The following is a 23,922-nucleotide window of genomic DNA, read 5'->3' as shown; positions in this document are numbered from 1 at the left end:
TTGTGGCCCATTTTTCATTAAATCTTTATTATAAAAATATAAAACACAGAAATTAAGTCAAACATTTCTATAACCCCTACAAGGAAACAGCCCCCACCCACACTTCAATAATCTGCGTTTACACACAGACTGTACACAGCTTCCATGATTGGATTTTTTCTTTTTTCTTTGTTTTTTAAAGGATCAAACTTTTCAATTTCTGTGTTAAGCAGACAGTATATTTACACAAACATGAACCACAGAAATAGTGACACAGAAACGCCCCAGCTGGAGAAATTGCCTCGTCACTGTATATGAATGAAGAATGCAGATGTTTTGTCTGTAATTTTTAACTTTGTCTCGGCTTTTCGTGTGACCTCTTGCCAAACCAAAATTCATTATTAGGAGGAGGCCAACAGGCTGAAGAAAAGGAAAAATAATTTAATTTCGAAAAGAAAAAGCAAATATTTGAGGGTTGAAGAGTTAAAAACTAAGATGGATTGAAGGATATTTTGCTGAAAGCTGCATACTTTTATTAATAACTCAGCTTCAGCATTTAATTAAATAGGATAGATTAACATCACTGAAATCAGATTACTATAAAGTAATGAGGCATTTTGACATTTTTGAATATCAGATAAAAGCTGTCTTCTTCCTCTCATCTGACTACAGTGGGAGTTTCAGTGTCCCATAGGCTCTTTATAATGTTCTAACAAACAAAAACAAAGGGAAAATTCATTTTGGAATGGAAGTGAATACATTTAACTCTTAAATGGAAAGTTTCCCATTTTGAAAAATATGCGTGTTCATTTTCTTGCTTAGAGTTAGATGAGAATAACGATACTACTCTCATGTCTCTTCTCGTGTAGCTCTCAGCAAGACAGGGAATAAGCACATTTCCCAAAATGTCTAATAAATATCACCTGTTGACCTTCATAAACCTACTAAAGTTTATGTCCTCAGTCCTGTGTGTGTTAGTAATGTAGTATTTATTTTAGTGTGAGTAATAAAGGGCCTGTTACTCCATTTGAGGCAAATCTGTGTCTATTAATGGAATGAACTGAAGGTACTGCACTGGGAAAAAAATAAGAAAGAAACAGGTGAGGAAGAATGAATTTAGTGACAATATTGTTACTTTCATGTATTTATATATATATATATATATATGTCCATTTCAAATAGTTAAATACAAAAGATTGAATATACACGTAAAAAATATCTTGCTGTCTGAAACCTCTGCTTTTATTGTACTTTCATTGGATTGGTGGAGTACCAGCTGAACTAAAATCAAGCTAAAAAAAAAAAAGTACCTTAATACATAACTTATAGATGCTGGTCCTTCATTTTGGACGGTTACACATGGTTGCCACAAGGTAGTTTTGGCTTGTGATTTTTTTTTTCCTATTTTTTGGAGGGGAGGGGGGATAAATATACTGCACATCTACTGTTTTATCCAATAAACAGATAAATAAATGTAGGACAAAGGTTTCAGCTGAGTTCATTTCTGTAGCTTATGTTATGTACAAAAAAAAAAAAAATATCACCATCTCTGCAAAACACAAGCTCTTCCCTGTCAGCACTGTAACAAACATGTTTAAGCATTTCTCTGATATTCATCAGTGCTCAACAGAAAGGGTGTTGTTTGTGATATAACTGTAAAATGAGTTACACTACAAACATTCAGGGAAGCAGAGATACTACCATCCATAAAGACACATGTTACAGTAAAAACTGTGAACATAATCAATGTATACTTCACTGTGAAACAATACCATTTTCAAAAAAACGCTTTGTAGCCGAAACAAGGAGGTATCATCTTTATAGATCATACTGTACCTCACATTGGCACTCGATCTGTGTTCTCGATAAGATTCTTGGCTCTGTTATTTATTGCTAACGTGCAAACTGCATGAATCGCATGTATTACAAGTGCAGTTCAGTAGCAACAATGTAATAACTTTGGAGCTCAAATTTACACACTGAAAATTGTTGGCTGTCATTTTTCATGTGATTCTTCATTACTTTGTTATGACAATCCTCGCTTTTTTAAAAGGGACAATAAGTTAAAATTTGAATGCCTCAATGCTCAAATTTTGATACTTTGGAGTTTAGTTGTATTGATGCTCCCAATAGAAGTTGATCAAGTTCATGCTGTTCTTATTGGCCCTTTAAATGTCTGTCTTGTCGCCTTTTCCACACCACTGAACCCTAAAGAGACAGTTTGGTGCAATTCATGGTTTGGGAAAAACATCATAGACTTCAACTGGGTAATCTGTACAACAAAAAAAAGGTATTGTTTTCTATCAGAAGTGCTACGAAACAGGCACTGTAATGGATTTGTTCTTTTCTCTTTTTCTTGCCCCTTTAAAAAGAGACAGTCACCCAGGCCAGTGAGCTTTAAGAGTCCTGTAATACTCTAGAGGTGATCAGGGACGAGACGCAGTCAAGGGGTAGCGGCAGTGGGTTTCGGGCAGGGTGCGTTTGGATTCAGGGGTCGGTGGCGTTGATGGTGGTTTTGTCGCGGGCGGCCATGCCCCGGTACCAGCTGCAGTAGCCCTCCTTCTGCTGGATGCAGGCGTAGTGCCGGGACTGGTAGCCGGGATAGCCGAAGTGGGATAGCATGTCCGTCCATAGGCACTCGTTCTTTGAGGTCACGAAGCAGGGCAGGTAGTGGCAGGGCTTAATCTACAGAGACAGAAGCGAAACTAAAGATGTAGCCATGAAGCAGGAAACAAAACTGGAAGCTAGCCACAACTAGTGAAGACTCACTGTGTTTTTCTCCCATTTTTTCTTTTCTTGTCCCAATAAAATACCTTCATACTTAAAAAACTTGAATTTAAGTACACTTTAAAGTTATTTGCTTTCTTGGAGAGAGTAGGAGAAGAAGATCGTTACCACTCTCATGTCTGGAGCTAGAATCGGCATGCAAATTATCTTCATTTAACTTAAAGATGGTTACAGCTAACCTGGCTCTTTTCAAAGTTAAAAAGTCCACCTACATTTTCTGAAATTAACGAGTTGTACCTCGTTTGTTTAATGTGTTAATAACTGAGCTGGTAGGTGGCTGTTAATGCACATAGCCATGCTAGCTGTTTCTCACTGCTTACAGTAGTTACATGAAAGTAAGCTAATGGTCTAACGGCTCTAGCTTGATATTTCACATACAGCCCTGAGAGCGGTATCATTCTCCTTGTCTAAATCTTGGCAAGAAGGTTGATAAGTATATTTCCGAAACATAAATGACAGTCCTTTAATGTTGCGGAAGGACATATTGAGCTTTTTCCTTGTTGAAGCTAAATATGATTGGTAGTACCTCCACTTCAACAACAGTGAGTCTACAGTCTAGAAGTTTGTGCAAAGGCCAAAGTAGAATTAGCTTAATGATCCATTATCATATGAAAGAATATCAAATGTACAAGAGAAAAGAGTTTAGAAAGAAAGTGAGTATACAGTAAATGATTTGGTTGAAATAGTAAATGGTGAACATGCACTTGGTGAAACATCTAAAACATGGAATCTCATCTTTGCTTTTCTCCTTTTTTAGCTTTTGCTTTCAGATATTTGCTGCAGCAGATTGACAGATCAGGTGTAAAGAGCCAGCTTTTGAAATACCTAAGTGCAAAACGTGCTGAGCATTTTCAATCTATCCAGTAAGCGTATGCTGGCATTTGGATGCATTGCGCTGTGGAATGTTAAATGAACATCAGCCATCTGAAGCAGTGATGTTTTTGTAGTTTCTAAATTATTCGATTAGGTTTTACTCAGACACTTTTGTATGTCACACCTCCAGGTGCTCACACAAAATGAATATACAGCACGAACTGACAGGAAGATTCACATAACTACTTCGAGAGGTGATGAACGGAAGCGCTGTGTTCAGTGAAAGCAACACGAAGTCATCAGCTACAAAGAGCTGCACTTATCTGGATGTGAATGAGCCAGTAAATTCAATTCAATAAGCAAGTTAAAGGTACACTTCCCATTTCGGGTGTTTGTTGTTCATTCAAAGTTGAAGAGAGAGTCTGTCCTCTACGGTTCAGAGATGTTCGACATAACTTCCTGGTTTGAGTGGTTTTAATGATGTGTGGAGAACAATTTTCTAACCGGCACAACACGCTTCCTGCGTTCCATGCAGTTTATCATTATTTGTGGAGGAATGCAGAGGACGGGGAGCGTGTTTAATAAGTGTGATGATGTTTATTCCCGCCTGTGCTTACTGATTCTCACACTGAAGCCTCGCTTGATCGATGGCTTTCTCTGGATGCCTCTGGGCTGCTGCCATGTACACACCGAACACAGTTTACAGGCGCTGGCCTGCACTGGGAACAAATAGGTCTCTCTTCTAATCCACTTATATTGATAGGGGCCAATGGTGTAAGCAGATGTCCAGGGCACTGCTGTACAGTAGGACGTTTACGAGGCGAGTCAGCAGCTGCACAGCAGCAGGCTACATGTTTGACTCACATAAAACTGGGATTGAGGACTTGGGTTGATTCCAGTGCTGTTATTTAATAACTCCCAATGATAGTAGTAAAACTTGTTTTCTCTCTGCTGTACATCCAAGAAGTCTAATACTGGAAATTATGCCTTAACATGACCTCATAATTCATTTTCTGTAAATATAATACCATTGAACTCAGCTACTACTACAGCCATATGACCATGAAGGTCGTTTAAGTACAAGTAAATGATTTTTCAGTCTGTATTTGTTGGCTGGTCAGATTTTCAATCAAAGTTAAACAGTAGCATTAATGATCCTGACTTGGTTTGACTTTTCACTCACAGAGGAACCAAGAATATTAAAAGTATTTATTTCCTCTTGTAATCATTAATACGCTCTCTAGTTGATTTCAATTAAGCAGTCAAGCCATTGCAGCAGTTTCATGTTAGCTCTAACTCCTCCTCCTCTTGATCCTCCTCCTGCCTCCTCTTCCCTCATCTTTCTGTGGCCGTTTGGCCTCCTTGTCCTTGCCGGGCAGCGGGTGCTGGTTTCCACTCACCCTGCAGTTGCAGCCCAGCTGGTAGCGGTGGTTGATGCCCTTCTTCTGGGCCAATGAAAGACGCTCCCACCGCTCGTTGAAGTTGCACAGCCCTGTGTAGACCTTGTCATCGTACACTCGCCCTGATGGAGAAAAATCAAGTGGATTGTTTAACATGATGAGTCACAAGTTAAATCCTATATTTGGTTTTGAAAGGGGACATTTTTAAAGTGCCACTTGAAAACTTGGCAGGACGTTCTCTTTCGCAAATACAACTGTAGACAGGTGCTGACTAAGCTCAAGATCCTGGTTTACAAAACGTGACTTGAAAGTAAACATATGATGAGCTGGTCTTTGGTGCTCAGTATAAGTCTACAACCATGCTGTGAGGGTTGTATTTAGGCATGGCCCTGTATAGAGCTACATGCTAACATGCTCACAATGTGAATACTATCATGCTGAAGTTTAGCAAGTATAAAGCTATGTTCACCATCTTAGTTTAGCATGTTAGGTTGGTAATTAGCACTCAACACTAACTACTATAAAATATTTTGGTAAGCCATTAAATAGTTGTTGATACATCCTCCAGAATTATCTTTCCAAGGCCCCACAGAAGCTGATAACTAGTAATCCTAATGTCATTGGCACTTAAACAAAGCTGGCATCGCATTCAATCATTTTGGGGGGAAAAAAATCATTTCTTTTAATTGAGCCATGGGGAACCACACCAGACAACGTAGCAATGAATGCGCTCATGCTATTTCATAATTGGTCTAATTTCATAATCCTCCATATGTAACACTGGATACTATAAACACACCACTCCAGTTATCCAAGTTGTTTACGTATGGTAAGACAATCTCAAACAGTAAGCCCATATTAAACCAACACCCCTATTTCTGAATATCCAAATGTCAGCAGATGTCTATTTTTAGGGCCGGACAGTTTGCGGCTTCCTGACTCCTGAGACAGGTGCACTGCGACGGCCCGCGAGCACTCAGGAACATCATGATTTGTCACCGTATGTCTCCTTCACCGTGTTGTCACCACGTGGGAATTTGGCAGCTCACAAATATGTGTCTCTTCGACCCGCCTGAACCTCTGCTCAGCCCGCATCCGCACACTTGAATTACTGGAGTCACTCGCAGGCTTATTACATGGTGTTGAGTGTGTGATATGTTCCTAAAATACTAATCAGGGACGGAGCACTCAAGGTTTGATCAAAGGAGTCTCAAGCAGCTCGTCTCACAGGCCCTGGTGTGTTTAAATTGCTCGTAATGCGCTCCTGATTATATGCAGAACTTATTATAGATGCCCTGAGAGCAGTGAAAGACGACGGTGATGTCACTCGCACCCGGACTGGGTAAACATAGCCGTCGTCGCCTGGCAACGCCAGCTCGTTCACTTGCACTGTGGGATGTAGTTACAGTATTTACAGGTCGGGACTTAGCGACAGTTATATACACCAAGCACCGCAGGGTCCAAAGTAAACTGCACCTCTCTTGGAAATAGCAACTCATAAAGTGCTTGTGCTGGAAAACGCCAGTCGCTTCCTGTTGGCTGTTAATTACAAGTTGTGTGAGGGAGAAAACAGCTTTCTGTTGTTTCTGGCCTGAGAAGCTAAAGGAAATGAGTGGAAATGGTTTTTGATTCGGAAGTTGTGTCATATCATATACTTATAAGTTCATTTTGAAATATTTAACTCCCAAAACACTTCTGCAGTAGCCGTGTCAACTTTCATGGCTGCTGTTTCTTTGCTGTCTACAAGAGCAGCTGAGTTTTCTAAATATATGAGTTTAGTGATATAAGAAACACAGCTTGTTTTATAGGCCCACAACCTGCATCAGTGAAGGGAACATCCTGTTATCATGTGACAGAGGTTCTCTGCTTAGGTCAGTCACATGATGACACCAGAGACAGTGCCATTAACTGGAGGGAGTCCATGGGATGTAGTCAAATGTACTACAATGTAACCTATCCCACAGATAGGTTAACAAAGTATGTTAGTTTGACTTTTCCAAATGAGCTGTGGTAGACACATAATTTCCATAACTAAAGGGGAACTCTAATGGTTTAATACTACGCTTCCATAAAGTTGGGGGACTTGCTAGAAACAGTGATCTGCAAGCACTTCCCACAGTGCAACTCCACATTGTCTTTAATTTGCTTCTCCTCATCTAGTAAATATCTACATCCTTCTAATCTGCACTCCCAGGTTGTAGCAAGCTTTGGATGGATATTGCTGTGTAAGGGACATTAATGAGTCACCGCACGGACTAAATGACTCCATTTGTGGTACTGCTACACTGTTTTAGCCTTTGCCACTATCCTGTAATCATCTCTTATGGCCACAGTGGTCAGAATTCATTGGTGTACAGTGCTGTCTCCATGGGCTGAGTAACATTTACAGTAAGTAAATTGACTTGGGCATGTAAAAAAACCTCATCTGTAATTAAGATCCAGTCATCCACATACAGTACAAGCATAACACTCAAGGATATGTGACAGCTTACCTGTGATCAGGTACTGGTACTTGTTGATGTCAAACTTGACGCCGCACAAACTCTCTGAGGCGTCTGTGTAGATGTGCTGCACATGCTGGACTTTGTCAAATCCTTTGTACATCTGCAAGACAAGAGAATCAAAACTGGAGTTAAAAACCTGAAAAGAAGCACCATGCTGTATCACCCTGGCACTAAAGCCCTTACTCAACCTCTACACATAAATAATCAGGAATGAAAATGGCACGCCGGCTTTATCAGATGACATTCCTCAAGGAATGCCTCGCGGGAAAAAGAGTTTTAGGCTCTGCCCTTAACTAAATCATAGATAATATGATTACGTTGTGTAATGTGCTTTGACTTTGATGCTGTTTTGGCAAGGTCATTGCTAAACTACTGACCTCAGCTCCTTCTATTCAGCTCAGGTATGCAGAGCCAGAAGCCAGGGTTTGCCCTGAGAACTGTTGTTTTTTCTTCGGTGTAATTTATTTGTCTAGGAACAACAGGAAATCCCTGTTTAGACGTGTCGCTCCCAGAAAAGCAGAACAAACTGTGACTTAAGCCCAGAACTGTGGAGGTTTGGGAAAGCCAAAGGCATTTGTCTCATAGGATTTGTTGAAATTTGGAGGGAATTGCATTCTTCATCAGCCCACAAGTAAAACCTCTGTTTGTTTTATAAAACAGCAGACTATAATACAAATAAATAACCCAAAAGGTGCATAGGTCACATCTAATTCCTGAGAATAATCCTTACAGTGATGATTGGTGTACTTTGCTAACAATAGGCCACTTAATGCTTTCGTTACTAACTGGGATTGTATTGATGCAGTGCATGACTCTGTTGAAATGTTTACACTCTGAGTGAGGAGTTTGGTTGAGCTGTAATGCCTGTAAGCCCACTAATCCTCCGGCCTGGCTCCTGTCTGAGCAGCAGGCCCATGTCAGCATCTGTCAGAAATATGCAGCATTATGTAAGAATATAGAGGAAGTGAAGAACGGGCTTTCAGGCAAATCACCACAAACTGCTTTTCAGCTATGACACACAGGCTGAGGGGGCGGAGAGACAGTCTTGTAACTAAAGAGTTCCTGCAACATCCAGTTTATATCTGCCTGTGTGTTTAAATAAGAGACCAACAAGTGGGATTTAACAGAAGTAAAATAAGGTTCATGTTAATCCATCCTTTCTGTGCAATAATCTTGTGGTTACAATCAACTCTAATTGAACAATTCTGACACTTTTTTAACTTTCTATTTAAGAAGATACAAACTTTTATCAGCCAATAAAAGTCTTCAGACCTATTGCAAAATTTAAACACGTGTCCACGACAATGCAACCAAGCCTTGGTTGTAGGTGTGATGGATGTGACCTGCCGAGAGGTCTGCTATAGAACAGAGATCGAGAGGATCGATACCACTCTCATGTCTGTGCACCATGTACGTATTTGGAGTCAGAAGGCAGTTAGCCTGGTTCTGTCCAATGTTCAAAAATACATCCATCAGCATCTTAGTGCATCTTGCTGTACAAATATACATGTAAAAAGTTATGGTTTTAAGATACAACATGTTAATAACTAATGTTATAATAACTAATATAATAATACGTTTTAGAGGTTCTGAGTAGGCAGTTTCCCCTTGCAACCAGTCTTTATGTTATGCTTATCACCTCCTGACGCACCATACTTAATGCACAAACATGAAAGGTATCATTTATTTTATCGTAAAAAGTACATTTACCAAAATGTCCAACTAATTCTTTAAAACAAGAAGAGATTCAGTGTCTGGCTCAGTACAGGATTCATGCTCTCACCTTCATTTGCTTGACCGTGTAGCGCATCGTTCCAAAAGGTCCATCTCTCAGGAGCTTCTTGCCCACCACTTTAGCACGGATCACTGTGGAGAGAGGAAAGAGGCTGGTCAGCCACTTTGAGATGATCAGAACAAACTGTCACATTCCCTTGACTTCGAGCTGTCCTCCTCAATCCATTAAATAACGCCCTGCCTCGGCCAGTAGGAGGCATTAGTAAACCCCCCTCCCCTCTTCCAATAAATACCATTTCAGGACCAGGTTAGCACCACAGTTAATCCGTTTATCCGATTTTCTGCATTACTGCTATTTGCCATGGAGGGCAAATGGGGAAAAAACTCTAAAGGGACGTTTGAGTGTGATACAGAAATTAGAGGAGAGGCCCCTTTCCATGTGTTATAAAAGCAAGGCTTCATTCATGCTGTGCTGATCTGTTGCTCATATAACAAGAGCCGGCACATCCACTTTTTCTACCTTGGTTTGGTAGATTTATTATCCAGGTCAAAATTGGAAAAAAACGTGACTCCAATCAGATTTTCACTGATTAAAAACAACAGAACTGGCATTGTGTGTCTCCTCTGTTTAAACTGGCTGCTTTCTATACTGGGATCAGGGCTTGAAAAAGATCTTATCTGCCTACAGGACCCTCATGTAAACGGCGGCGAGGTGAAAACGCTCAGTGGCGTCTTTGATTTGTTTGCTTTCCCTCATGTTGAAGTAAGGGAGCTTATTGTAGAAGGGCGGGAGAAGGGAGTGTAGAAATGAGTGATAATTTGAGACGGTGAATAGAGCCAAAGCAGACGTGCGGGTCCTGCATAAGCGATCAGTCCTCTGTGAAGTTCACCTGCTGCCCACAGCCGGGCAACCGCAGACACAACTAACACTGGCCATGTTTGTTATCTTCTCACGGTGGAATTTCCTTCCCACATTCTTCGGGGGCTCACATTCCCCAGAAATGAAAGAAAGTGAAAAAGTCTTTCATTCTTTCTGACTGGAGAACGAAATGAGGCATGTGGCATCTTCTGTTTGGTCTGTATTTGTCTAGCTGTCCTACTTCCAGCCAAATGGAAATGGACATAAAAATAAGACTCAAACAGGAAGCAGTTACAGCACGGCCACCCAAAAGTGGTGACCACAATTTGTTTTGGACACGAAGACCCAGATTTGAACCAAGAATTTATTTGAATAACCCCAAAAGTCTTTATTTTTAGCCAGTATGAACAAATAAAAGAAATATGGCCATCCAGAAGCTCAAAGTGAATGTTCTTTCATTGGATCATATTCTGATCATTGATAAAAAAACAAAATATCGGTGATAGTTCTTCTTATTATGAAGTAGATTAGTAGCTTCAACCATGCTTTAAAGAAAAAAGTGCTGTAGAAGTGCAAAATGGAAAAAGCTCTTAACCTGCATGATGTTTGGCGGTCTGGGTCTTTAGCGAAGCTGTTTCTTTTTCACCTGCCAGCATTGTATTATCAATCACAGACTTTCACTGACAGCTTCACAAGAACTCACGCACACAGCCAAGTAAAATTCAGGTCATTTCAGATCTGCCGGTCTCAATGTACCGACCTCCCATCTGCCCTCAACTTTCTGAACTGTCATAATAAATTGCAGAACATTTGATCCATTAATCTGTCAACTCTTTTAAAATTGAACCCAAGAGCGCTATTACCTGATCAACCTCTGCTAAATGTACCTAAACTCTGTCTGACAGATGTTTGCTGGAGCAATTATAGAGGAACCGGGGAACAGTTACAGAGGAATGTGCGAATATAACAGGATACATTTGCCTCTGTTAAACACACTGCTGTCGTTATTTCGAAGTGTCACCCCAAAAACCTGGTTTCCTACACTGCCCTGACCTCGAAACCACCCTCAGGAGAAACAAATGTTAGTGTTTGAAGGAACACAGGTCAGCTGATTCAACTGAAGTACATCCAGATAGGACCCCTCTTGTTGGACGGCAGCCACTAATTGGCCAGTGATGGTGCCATCACCCAGAGGAATGTGTGAAGGGCCTCAGCTGCTCCGGAGACAGAGGATTTGTGTCATTCCCCCTTGGTGACCCCTGGGCCTCTTTTCCATTCAGCGGTTATATTTACATACAACCTCAGAGCTGCCTGCTCACGTCAAAAAGTCTATATTACAAGTGTTTATTCAACCCAGTTCCATAAAGTGATTTCACATCACCTTATATCAACTGACTACTATGGACAGAGTGTGTAGCTTACAATTGCATGGTTTACCAATACTAGAAAGGTATCATGATACTCTGCTGTTAAAAAACAGTACCATACCCCATTTTGTAGTTTATACTTAGCTATAAGAACTTAAGTTCCATTAACTGTTATCCAGTATATTACTATATTACTTTTCCTGATGTTTTAGGTTTTTGTCATGGTAACATTTGAATATTGGTATTGAGATATTTAGGCAGGTATTATATCGAACTCATAATTTTGGTATCATGACAACACTAGTCTTCAGTCTGTTCTACCTATTTATACATACTGCATACTTCTGTGTACTACCTCATAAATGATATACATTCACTAATTCCTACTTTCACATTTTATTGAAATCCTACTGACATCACTGTTGCCTCATAGTGGTGATAATCTGATCAGGTTTTTGTTTTTTTTAGTGCCCTTAAGCTTCAAGCCACTGGTTAGGCATTTCCCTTGGCAGCGGTTGACTGAAATCTGAGAGCTACACGAGCACTGAATGTTACTCTGTGTTTCATGTTATTTCAACACCTGCTGAGTCATTTTAATTAATTACCATCGTGCCAAAATGATGTATAATTTAAGGCTCTAAGCCTTAAATCTTACAGTTTATGTTAAGATTAAGGATACCACTGCGGTCACATGACCTAATTAATAGTACAGTTGTGTTGGAATATCTATCAACTACACCACACTGTTATGTTTTTCTCCCTCTTATTTTGTTTAACGCAAGGAATTACAGGCTAGTGCTGTGACGCATAAGGATTCATCTTCTGCAGAGGATCTGACATACATTTTCACGAGTGGGAGGCTTTTTCGTGATAAAAGAAGTAACCAGGGTCTGACAAAAAAAAAGGAAGTGAATTCATTTCACTCAGTATCTCTCGCCTAAAGCAGGGGATTACACAAGCGTGAATGCAAATGCTTAATCTTAAATTGAGCATGTAATTTAGTTAAACATTTATTTCAGCCTACGTACAATGTTGCACACTGTAGGCATGACAAGAATAAGGTTACTTGTTTTTGTGTGTGTATGTATGCATGCGAGTGAGAGAGGCAAAGGGCGGGTGACGGTGATTTCAGTGTACAGAAAGTGGTCCAAGTTTGAGGAGGCGAGTGGGAGGAAGAGGAATTCTCAGGACGACACACTACCACGCTCAAAAATAAACACTGACACTGAATCCTTGCTGTAGAGCTTTGTGTCAGATGGAAAACGGTGGAGTGGAAAGCCTGTTACGTACACTTACTGCTCAGTGAAATGCAAAGCGTCCGAGTCAAACAGAGCTCTCATCATTACCTCTGATACTGCAGAAGCTTATTTCTGCCACACTAGACAATTTAAAGTTAGACTCTGTGATTCTTAATGGACGCACTGTAGTGTAACAGTGCAACAAGTAGAGAAGAGTCAAAGTCAGTTGAGTAATTCAGTTACACAAATATCTTGCTAAAGTTAACGTCACATTAGCTAATATTAGCTTGGTCATAATTTAGCAAGAGAGCATTTGTTTATGGATGCAGAAAAGGGTAAACATTGACAAACAGCTACACATTTGAGCGTAAATGTGACAAAAGTATACATATTTTCTTCCTCACTTTCTGTTGTATCAAAGCATGGGAATTTTTTAACCAACTAGTCATTTAAATGCTAGTGTCATGCTAGCTGACCTCCAAAATGCTAGTTGCGGAAGCTAAAATTGGTGCCTTTAGGAGGTTTTGGCCAAAGTAATTAAAATAAATTGCTTCAAAACAAAGGCCTGTCTCCAAATTAGAGAGTATCCATGAGTGTGCTAGAAAAGAGAACCACAACCAACACCTGAAGCTCTGTCAGTTGGCCCAGTGTTATCTGTGCATCCCTGCTACCTCTGCTTTGCATTTCTCTTGTTCCCTTCCCTTCTCCTGTTAATCTCTCTTTAACTCAGTTGCTGCATCTTTTGCTGGCTGGCTGCTCCTCCTTTTCTTTTTAGACTAATTAGTCACATGATTATGTAACATTTTCATTGTCAGAGATGTTAAATGAATTCCAATCTCTAGTTGGGTCTTGCTTGGATAATCTAGCATATTGCTGTCTTTTGTATAAATATGAATTTACAGTTTATATGCCACCACAGATATAAGTAATGTTCTGGTGACAAATTAATTATGTTATGGTCAGTATAGGCCATAGATTGTTTAATGGCACCTTAAAAAATACAACTAAATGTAGTTAAGTCACTTGTTTAGGGTTAGTGATTGTATTTTCATGAGTATGTGTTGGGCTGATGTCCATCTCCCTTTTGCTGGCCCCTGAGCGGTTGTGTGGTCATTAGAGAAGGGAGGGATGGGCTGGAGATTTGATACGCCTGGCTCAGGGGACAAACATCCCAAGCTTGTACGGAATCCAGAACCTTTAACATCTCATCGTATTTTAACTCACTTTTGGGAAAACCGTGGATATCTGATCCAAGCTTACATAATGCGTCTTATTACAGGAGTACTGGCTTCGCTCAGGTTATCACCGGTCACCTGTTGACCTTCAGATGATGAAGTAGTAGAGAATGCCTGGCAGAGGGAGTAGTGATTTAAGTAAACGCTACAGTACATAACTCATTAGCAGGAAAAGGAGGATGTATTGGTACCAGGCGAGCACTGTCACAAAGCTCTAGGCCACGCAGCGCTCTTAACCGGCTATGCTGCACTTGTTTGACAAAGCTCCTCTATGCACAGTAAAATATCAGCAGCAGGGTAAGATCCGTTTCTCTCAGTGCATGATCCTCAATCCCAATCCGAGCATAAACACATAATCAATGCTAATCCTCAGCAACTGACCTGGTTCATGGTGCAAGCAAGTAAAGGTTTGCTCCTGTCACCCCATGCACTTGGGAACGAGCGTCATTATAGAGTGATATTAAATCTCAGGGTCAAAGTTTGCTGCCGGGCCTCTAATCTTGCTTTCGGTGAGCTTTGGAAAAACAAGCGCTGCTCATTCCCCCTTGTGAATGGGCTGCTTTAACCCAGCTGCTTAATAGCAGCCAACTAGGTCTCTGCACAAGAAAGCAGTCAGGTCACTGCCTGGTGTTCAGGTATGTAGCAGGGACACAGACAGGATGTGTTGAACCTGTTCAGGACAAAGTTTAGCCAATCAAGCACACCATGGAACATTTCCCTCTAATATTTCTCGACATAAAAAACACAAAAAAATGACATTTTATGAGCGAATACTCAAATGTAGCCAACACATTGACTCAGATGCATTCCAGGCCACCAAACCCAAGGGAAGAGCACACACTAAAAAAAATTATCCTAAAACTACAGCAGTCTGTTATTAGAGCTCTTCTGCCAGACAAAGTTCTAAATATTTTTTATTTTTTTTTTTTATTTAAATTTGTCCAAAAAGAGAGAGACAGACTCCAATAATCCAATTGGTTGTATGTAATCCAACACTTTAACCTAATTGTGATTCATCAATTGAAGAGCCTGCGGGTGACAGAGGGTCAGGGCCAAGAGAACAAGAGCAGAACGCTTTGAACTCAACTACGACTTTTAAATTGGGAAGATTCAGGCCTGTCGTCTTTGATGTCGACAGTGAGAATTACAGGGTTTCTCCCTTGCTGCATTAGTATTTCAACCCCATACTTTTTTGTTCTCCACCTCTTCATGTTTCAACCACGTTTCGTGACACAAACAGAACTGTGAGTTTTAGTTTAAGTAAATAGACCTGACCTGAACTGGTACAGTTCAGTGCAGAGAGGGATGTGTGCTTGCTACACCTGACATTTAATATATCAAAGATAAGCTAATCAAATCCTTAGCCCGAGGATGTCACAAGTATTTTCAGGTATACGTGATGAAACTACAACATCATCAAAGTCTAAATCAAACCATTCAGGTTTCCTGTGCAGATTCTTGAAAATCTAGGCTTTGTTCATTTCAGTTAAGGGAGTCCAGGAAAAAAGGATTTTTATCTGTGTGACCTTTTCTTACTCTACAGCCCACTACTTTTTCAGAAATGTTTCTCTCAGATATATTAGAGGGGACAGCAAGCATTCAAAGCACACCATAAGCAAAGCTAGGACTCTGGAAATGGGATTTGTGGGGCTCCTAACTGATCACTGCTCCCATTGAAGTTAGTCCCAGATTCTACACTGGCAAGTTTAAGCTGGTGCCAACTCCATGAGCTATCTGAAGATCTGAAGGACTGTGAAAGGCATTGCATGAGTCTTTGTGGAAGCTGCACTTTCACTCACTCCAAACGGGTCACTTGGCTGAAGACTCAGGACTGAGGGTTACCAAAGAGCAAGAGAGTGGCAGTCTTGGATCCTTAAAGTCACAATATCCATATGCTATTTGAAGGGATTCCTCTTATAAAAAGGTGTGACTGAAGGCTGGCAAGCTGAACCTGAATCTCTTCTCCTCTAAAAGTAACCAAAATATTCACCAAAGCATCATTATGAGTTCGCACCAACACCAGAACTAAAAGAAGTGACTGAACACCAATAAAAGATACACTAGTTGTGTCCTCCAAATTTGGGCAAAAGAAGCCTTTTTTTTTAAAAGCAGCATTTGGAGGAGCCTTTGGAAAAAGAAAGCCTTGTAGAACGATTATGATGTATTGAGTCTTGAAATAGGCCACGGCTAATGAAATGGTACTTTGAAGGCATGTTGTGACCTTAATGTGAAGCATTTTGTCTTGGTGCGGGGCAATAATTCAAAAGTGGGGCAGGGGATGAGTTAGGAGGGGAAAGGCAGTTTTATCTCATGGGAAGGGTGATAGAGTCGAGACGGTTAAGAAATATGTTAAAGTTTTGGTTATCAAGAGTTAAAAATTTCAGTCATAATTAAAGCAATAGTACAACATTTTTGGAAATATGCTTATTTGCTTTATTAACAAATGTCTGTACTTCTCAAGCCTGTACATTAAACATAACCAGTGGCTAGTTAGCTTGGCTTAAAATCTGACCACCAGCATCTTTAAGGTTAATCAATTAACATGTTATATATATATTTTTTAATTCATACAAAAATCAAAGTGTAAGAGCTAACTTATCTTAGTGTAAAGAGAGGTACTGATCTTCTCATATTACTTTCATGAAAAAAGCTAATTAGTGTATTACCCAAAATACCAAATTATTTATTTAAGGAATGTTACCTGTAAGAATAAAACATTTAATTTGGACATATTTTTCTGTAGGTATATTTAACATGATTGTTATTTCAAAGCATTATAGGTCAATTGTAATCTGTCACCATTATCGGCCTCTAGTGGTGATTAGTAGAAAGTGCAACATCAGTAGAAGTGACATGAGTTATGTGTGTGTGTGTGTGTGTGTGTGTGTGTGTGTGTGTGTGTGTGTGTGTGTGTGTGTGTGTGTGTGTGTGTGTGTGTGTGTAAGGGGGAGTTGCAGCAGAAAGTAGGACTTTTCTTATGAGTCGACACTAGGCGTTAGGGCGAACACATGGGCTCCACACATGGCTGCAGTGTGGTGTGTGCTCGGGTTTAGACTGAGAGATTATTGTTTCATTATTGGTTAGGGTTTTAAACTGCCTCATGATGTTTTGGGGTCAAATTATATTGTAAGTGAAATGTGTGTGTGTGTGTGTGTGTGTGTGTGTGTGTGTGTGTTTGTGTGTGTGTGTGTGTGTGTGTGTGTGTGTTTCCTTTGCTGCTTTAACTGGCAGGTGATTAATCGGAGCTCATGCTACCAACCACACAAGAAATCAACAGCCCCTCTGTCCCATCTGAAACATTTAAGTGCCCCCACATTGACCCAAAACAACATCTTTCCCAACAGGGCAGATCAGATAATCCTCAGGTCTTTACTGCTGTTTTCTAAAAACAGAGGCCAGGTTGAACTGGCGTTCCAGACTAAGCCGAATCCTAAATTCTTATTATTGTGGGGAGTCAGTGAAAGCATAACCAGGCAGTAAAACAAGCTATCTTAACCCCCTTCACTCACTGTTTATGAACTTGAGGCTGGGCGTATGAGTTACAACCAGGTGGCTGTCTGACAGAGAAATACCAGTGTGCAGATAAATAACCAGGATTTGAAACATCTAAGCTTACTGTGTCAATTCACACCATCTGCTGATGGAGCCACAGAGAACAATGCAGTAGCATGAAAGGACTCATTTTGCCAAAAGCAAAACCTTTGATGAGAATGAAAACCAGACCTAATTTGCTGTCACCTCCAAACCCAGTAACACTTCATATCAGCATCAGTGTAAGAGATTCTCAGGAATGCTGAGCTACAGTCATTAAGCCAGAAAAGGAGGGAAAAAACATGATCAGAGTACTGAGTGTCAGTGGCGGTGAAGAGAGGTGACGTGTTCTGCTGATGTGCAAGTCCCTACGTTGCACTACAGCCACAACTCTCGTGAAAAATATAAACAACGGTCTCCAGGAGTCCATCAGGAATGTCCTGGGGTGTTCAATAAAATTAGAACTTGATCAATTTGGGTAATTTTAGGGATCTGACTTGAAAAGGTTTGCCTCAGCATCACTGGTGTTCTCACACTGATGTGAGTAGGACTGGGCAATATATTAATATCATGACATCGTAGTATTGTGATATGGCATAAGTATTGTCTTTCTCTGGTTTTAAAGGTGCATTACAGTAAAATGATTGACTGCAGTTCTATATGTCTCTTTACCCACTGAGTCATTATATCCACATTACTGATGAGTATATATCAAAAATCTAAAAATGCCAATATTTTGTGAAAGCACCAACAGTCATCCCTACAATATTGCCACAATAATGATATTGGAGGTATTTGGTCAAAAATATTGTGATATTTGATTTTGTCCATATCCTCCAGCCTTAAATGTGCATTATATTTTAAGATAGTTCCATTAGATAGTGGAAAAGCACTTTACTCTAATGTGCCACAGCACATTATGACACTATTCTCTAAACTAAAACAGACAGAAGTTAAAGTTATTGTGTAAACACTGAGTGAAAGTACACAGCAGTGTCCTCCTGGATCCTGGATTGCAACATACTGTGTTTAGTGCGCAGCGCCACGAGAGATTTAACTGACAACCTGAAACTTCAACGACGTGCATTACAATCTTGTGTCTTCTGCTGACTGACAGGCAGCACTTCTATCTCAATATCTGCTCTCTGGGTTTCAGCAATAAAAAAAGGGTGTATAAAAATGTGTATCTCACCGATGTCGGAGTTGCAGTAGGCGTCTTGCGGGTGCGTCAGAGCGCACGAGCAGCCCTCTGTCAGCTGGTTAACCTGCAGGCTGCTGAAGACAAACAGCAGGCTGATCAGGTGCTGGTACACTGACTGCATTTTTCCAAACTTTCCAAGTCCTCTCTGCTGTTACTATAATAAACTGCTACGGAGTCCGATCGGGTCCGCTCCTTCTCTCTGCTGCGGTGGTAGTCTGTGTATATAATGTCCAAGGCTCTTGCTGGTTGTTGTTGTCAGTGTTGCTTCTCGCCTCGCTTGAGCGCTTCTCAGTGATCTCGGAGAGCCGCACAGCCGTACATATAGCGCGCCGGAGACACGGTCACGCCCCGCTCCACCTCTGCAACTCGCAGGCGGGGCGGCCAATCAGCGGCCGGTGATGCCATCAGAAATAACAGACACGATGACATACTGGAACTTTACCATGTTTCCCCTTATTTTCCCGGACTGACTGAAAAATAAGTATGAAAAAAACGTGGTTAGAGATGCAGAATGTTTCAAAGGAGCATAGAAATAAAAATGTGTATTATTAGCTGGAAATGTTATTCATGCACATTCACCAGACTATTCATGCTACTGGTCATGTTTCCATTTTGCACAATGAAATTTAAAAAAGCATAATATAATTATTAAAATTCTAAATTATATGTATTTCATAATACATAGTGAAATATAAAGTAGCTATATGACTAAAAATAGAGCATAGATTGACATTGTACTTTTGATACCATAACTTTATTTGACAGCAAACTCTTACTTTTCAGATTTCCATTTAAGAACATGTAAGCTCATACACTGTTAAAGATTAAACCAGTGTTTTCAACCTTTTTGACTCATCACCACTTACGAAAAAAGTTAGATTCATGCTTGATTTCATGCTTATTACACTTATAATTACTGATAATATCTTATCTCCATTAGGATAGTTCCCGCCACCCAGATTGGGATCTACTGGCCTAACATACCAGACTGTGACACATTGCAATACATCTGTGATTGCACTGTAATAATCTCATATGTAGTAATATATCTGCAATTGCAATTTTCTCCAGGGTGGGTACTTTCACTTTAGATAGATAGATAGATAGATAGATAGATAGATAGATAGATAGATAGATAGATAGATAGATAGATAGATAGATAGATAGATAGATAGATAGATAGATAGATAGATAGATAGATAGGTTTTCTAAAATATATCATAATTATACCAGAATATTCAGAAGGTTCATTCATTTATCCTTTCTTTTTGCTCATGTCTCACTCAGTAGTCTGACTTAGTCATCCTGCCCACCCTCTTACGCCCCCTTTAATTAGTAATACTCACAGTTAATATGTGCGGCCAGATTCCTTCAGTCTGCAGCACCAATCATTGGCAAAAATTGTTTAATTTCAGAACTGTGAGAAACAGTAGTTGTGAAGGCGAATGAAGGTTCAAGTTCAGATATAGTTCATTGTGAGTGACCCTATATATCTAATGTAAAGACATTCACTGATGCCCATGCCTGAACATGAGCTCAGACAGGCAGCACTCACAGCCTCGATTCGATTTTCTTCAGAAATGACTTTTGTCAAGTTACTTGCAGGTCACGATCAGTCTACTTATCCAAGTAAACTCTCTTTTCTCCTTCTTCGGACTGAGTTCATGGACCTGAGCGGAGCTGCGTTATCGCTGCAGAGCCTTATCTGCAGAGACTGAGGGAGCTATGTGAAGGGCTGACGCTACTCACAGTTACATAACCAAGCCAGAAATAATCAGGTTGAGGAATTATGACCCTTTATGTGCCTTCATTAACAGTTTCTGCCTTTAGAGCACCTGCAAGGTCGGCTAAAGACTTTATTTAACATGGAATTATGATATTGCTCACATTTTCAAACTTATTAGAAGTAAAGGGTTCCAGTGAAGTTGTAGTAGCAGCTGGAAATTCAGACTTCGTTCAAGTGATTGGTTGCCCAATTGAACATTTTTTGAAATATTAACTTCTGTTGATAAAAAAAAGTGAAAGTGTGGTTTAGACTACATGTTACAACAGCCACTTCCACAGCTTCTTTTGACCTTTCACGGATGAGTCTGAGTCATATCATGAATTCATTATTTGCTTTATGTTCCTCCTTTCAATATTACTGAGATAATAAGCCAGTGATTATTTAGCGGTGCTTTCAGGTTCTGGACATCAACATATTTGTGGTCACAGCGGATAAGAGCAACATCCGCCAAAAATCAGCATTGTCATCATCATGAAAGTTATGTTTATTCAGAGGTACATTCTCATCTGAAGTTCCAGAGCAGCTTCAACAGACGTCAAGCGGAAGCTCGTCAGGCTGTTGTTAACCATTGATAATGCTCAGTCAGATATTATTTCAGCCTCCCATCTGAAGTCTGAACCAACAGATAGGTGACATTCCTTAGTTAAACTGTGGATCGGCATGCGTGACTGGTGGACTTTGATTTGTGATGAAGACATGAAGGTTGAGCCTTTCAGGAAGTGAGAGGAAGGCTGATTAGAGAACTGATTCACTTGGTCAGTTTTCATATGACTTGACTCATACATAAATAGGAAAAAACAGCCATGCATTCCTAACATACAGTAAATCCACAATGATAAATCTGGAGGAAGGGAGGGAGCAGACCTAATAAGGCAATACCTTGTAGCATCAATACAGGAAAATCCCCTTTAAAGGAATAGATCAACATTTTTCGATATAAGCGTATTTGCTGAGTTAGATAAGAGGGTTGATACTGTTGTAGTATTTATGATGAAGCTAAAAAATCGACCTAGCAGCACCTCTAAAGCTCACCAATGAACTCGTTATATCTGGAGATAATTTGTGGTTTTACAGGGAGTTGCGCACTAAATCCATTTCTTTGCCTACTTAGCACTGAGCTTTAAAGGTGCTGGTTGGTGGATTTATTAAAAGCTTTTTTTTTACCTTTGGTCTTTGGTCTAGAGCATGCAAAGATGAGAATGGTATTAATATCATCTAAGTCTGTTCAAGAATGCAAGCAAGCATATTTTCCAAGACGTCAAACGATTCCATTGAACCAAATGAACAGATTTTAGTTATATTGTGGGTCCATTTATGTGTTTGATGTGACATCTGTCTTCCAGTTAATAATAATAATCAAATGTAAACCATGTGATATCACACCCACATGTCAAGTACTGCCAGACTAAATTGAGCAAATTTGCATCAATGAATGATTTGACATCAAATATAGCATTTAATGTGGTTAAAGCAGTCTACATTGATCTATAAATTAATATGGGTGATTCTTACATCGTTGTTGACTCCTTAAGTGTTGTTCACAGCTGTGTGAAATTATATTAAAAAAGCTGCTTCTGCTTCAGTTACTTAAATTCCTGCTTTGTACGACAGTGGCAGGACATATATGTTGATATATCTGCACCCCCTGATTTGAGAGGTGCAGTGCCATTCCATATGTTTACCTCAGTGAAAGTGAAAGTGACACCAGGCTATTCCAGTATTCCAGTCTGTATTCCACTTCACTTAGCCCTTTTGCACTTTGATCTGCTGCACCTACGTGAACCACTCTTGCAGATGTCCACACCTACCACTTGGCATTTGCGTGATTAAAATAGGGCCCCGGGTGACGATATCAGTCGTACAGAATCAAAGAACAATGGTTTCTTTCTAGAACTTCCATTTTTCATTGATGCTCAACTATCATACAGGGAGAAATCCATCATGCCACAGTCTAATTTGTACACCCACAACAGCAGAAAATAGGCCAAGAAGGCAACAGAGCCACATATCATTTTGACTTTTACAGTGCTGTTATTTATTTTATGCTGCCATGTGTTTCATGCTTTTGGATTCTATATTGCTTCATTTTGTCGATTCATTAAATGTTTAGTCCTCCTAGAGTCCTCCATAGAGGACTTTTGTGTGATAAAGAGTCGTAAATGAACTTGAACTTGCACCACTTTCCTCTCGCTATTCACTCTGTTTATACTCTGTCTAATCTGTACAGAAAGCATCAAGTTCAACCTCGTTCTCTGGTTCCTGTCAGCGGGCCTTCTCGAAAACGTAGGAAGTTACAGACTGAAGTAGAGCTTTACGAGGCAGGTTGATGGAAAGAAGCAAATAATTTATTATTTATATACAGTTTGAAGGAGTATTTGTCTTTAAGAATGAGCAGTTGAATGGGGAGGGCTGCTCGCCATATGTGTGTGGGATCACTGTGTCTTCTTGGCATGCAGCTGTCCTCACAGGAAAAGATAGATGAAATCCTCCTCTCTATTTTGCAGCCCAGCAAGAAGGTCACTACATTCGAATATCGTTGCTATACCAGTGAAATCGTGGGCCAGTTATATGCAAAACTGGATGCTCTACTTTAACTTCACTGTCAGAAATGGGACAAGATAAAAAGGAAGTCTCCAGAATATTCTTGTTATGTGTGTCTCTCACAGCTTGTCACTATGACTGAATCCACGCAACTGAAAAATAAACTCAGGACCCTCTGGAAATGATGTTGCCTAACTAGGCCACCACACTTTAAGCATAATGCCGAGCAAAGTGCATTTCATCTAAAAAAAAGTCCAATTATAGAAAAAGGCCTGTTTTGAGGCTTGCTGGCCGCCGGGGGAGCAGACGACGGCATTGTGTACCGGAGGTCTTTAAGTCCTGCGTGGTTCAGGGTTGACAGAAGAGAACAGAGCAGTGACTCAGAGGAAATACCTTTCATCCAACTGACAAGCCGCTAAAGAGACACAGGAAGAGGCGAAACTTGAAAAGATAGCACCGCCGGGAGCGACGGTCACCGAGGGAAGGCGTCCAGCCCTGACTCACTAGGCCCTGTTGCTCGGCCCACATGCCATTCTAGTTAAGTGGGACAGACAGGACGACCCCTGCTCTGCAGCTCTGCGCTGCGAGGAAGACGGGTAGTGAAAGTCGTGTCACAGGATGAAAACTGTAATTGGATGCTTCCTATTTTGCAAAGAGCGGTGACCTCAGTTCAAGGGTGCTGAGGAGGATTTGGGAATTTGTGGTTTAGCGTTGGATCTCTCTCCAACTTCTTGGGTGGCTGCGTCGACAGAAAGGAAACACCTGTGTGGAATACAGACTGCTACTATTAATGGCCAACAAAGTGCTTTTTAATGTGGTTATCGGTATAATGGTGATCTCACATAAAATCATTAAAATATTCCATTCTGGGATGTTTACAAATGTTTAAAAAAATACATTTTATTTGCCCACTTATGTTCCCACTTTTATGTTTGTTTGTTTCTGGA

General features: G+C 40.3%; 2 protein-coding genes across 2 annotated transcripts in view; one reads left to right on the top strand and one right to left on the bottom strand.

The window, feature by feature from the left end:
• LOC134004493 (synapsin-3-like) overlaps positions 1-23,922 on the top strand; it is a 95,883-nt gene that overhangs the window by 39,437 nt on the left and 32,524 nt on the right. The window lies entirely within an intron of this gene.
• On the bottom strand, positions 7-18,948 carry LOC134004494 (metalloproteinase inhibitor 3). Its single transcript, XM_062443794.1, has 5 exons — positions 18,640-18,948; positions 9,267-9,349; positions 7,472-7,583; positions 4,980-5,101; positions 7-2,664 (listed from the first exon to the last, which is right to left on the bottom strand). The coding sequence occupies exons 1-5, from the start codon at positions 18,767-18,769 to the stop codon at positions 2,467-2,469; spliced, it is 645 nt and encodes a 214-aa protein (XP_062299778.1). The 5' UTR covers positions 18,770-18,948; the 3' UTR covers positions 7-2,466.

The sequence above is a fragment of the Scomber scombrus genome, chromosome 22 (assembly GCF_963691925.1).
Source record: "Scomber scombrus chromosome 22, fScoSco1.1, whole genome shotgun sequence".
Classification (NCBI taxonomy): domain Eukaryota; kingdom Metazoa; phylum Chordata; class Actinopteri; order Scombriformes; family Scombridae; genus Scomber; species Scomber scombrus.
This window is presented reverse-complemented; position numbering and strand designations above follow the sequence as displayed.

What these genes read in the sequence shown, in the direction of transcription:
- LOC134004494 (XM_062443794.1), bottom strand. Translation starts at nt 18,769, where the DNA reads ATGCAGTCAGTGTACCAGCACCTGATCAGCCTGCTGTTTGTCTTCAGC. An exon ending in CTACTGCAACTCCGACATCG is followed by an intron (nt 9,350 to 18,639) that starts GTGAGATACACA and finishes CTCTCTCCACAG; the next exon opens with TGATCCGTGCTAAAGTGGTG. An exon ending in AGCTGGGCTGCAACTGCAGG is followed by an intron (nt 2,665 to 4,979) that starts GTGAGTGGAAAC and finishes CTGTCTCTGTAG; the next exon opens with ATTAAGCCCTGCCACTACCT.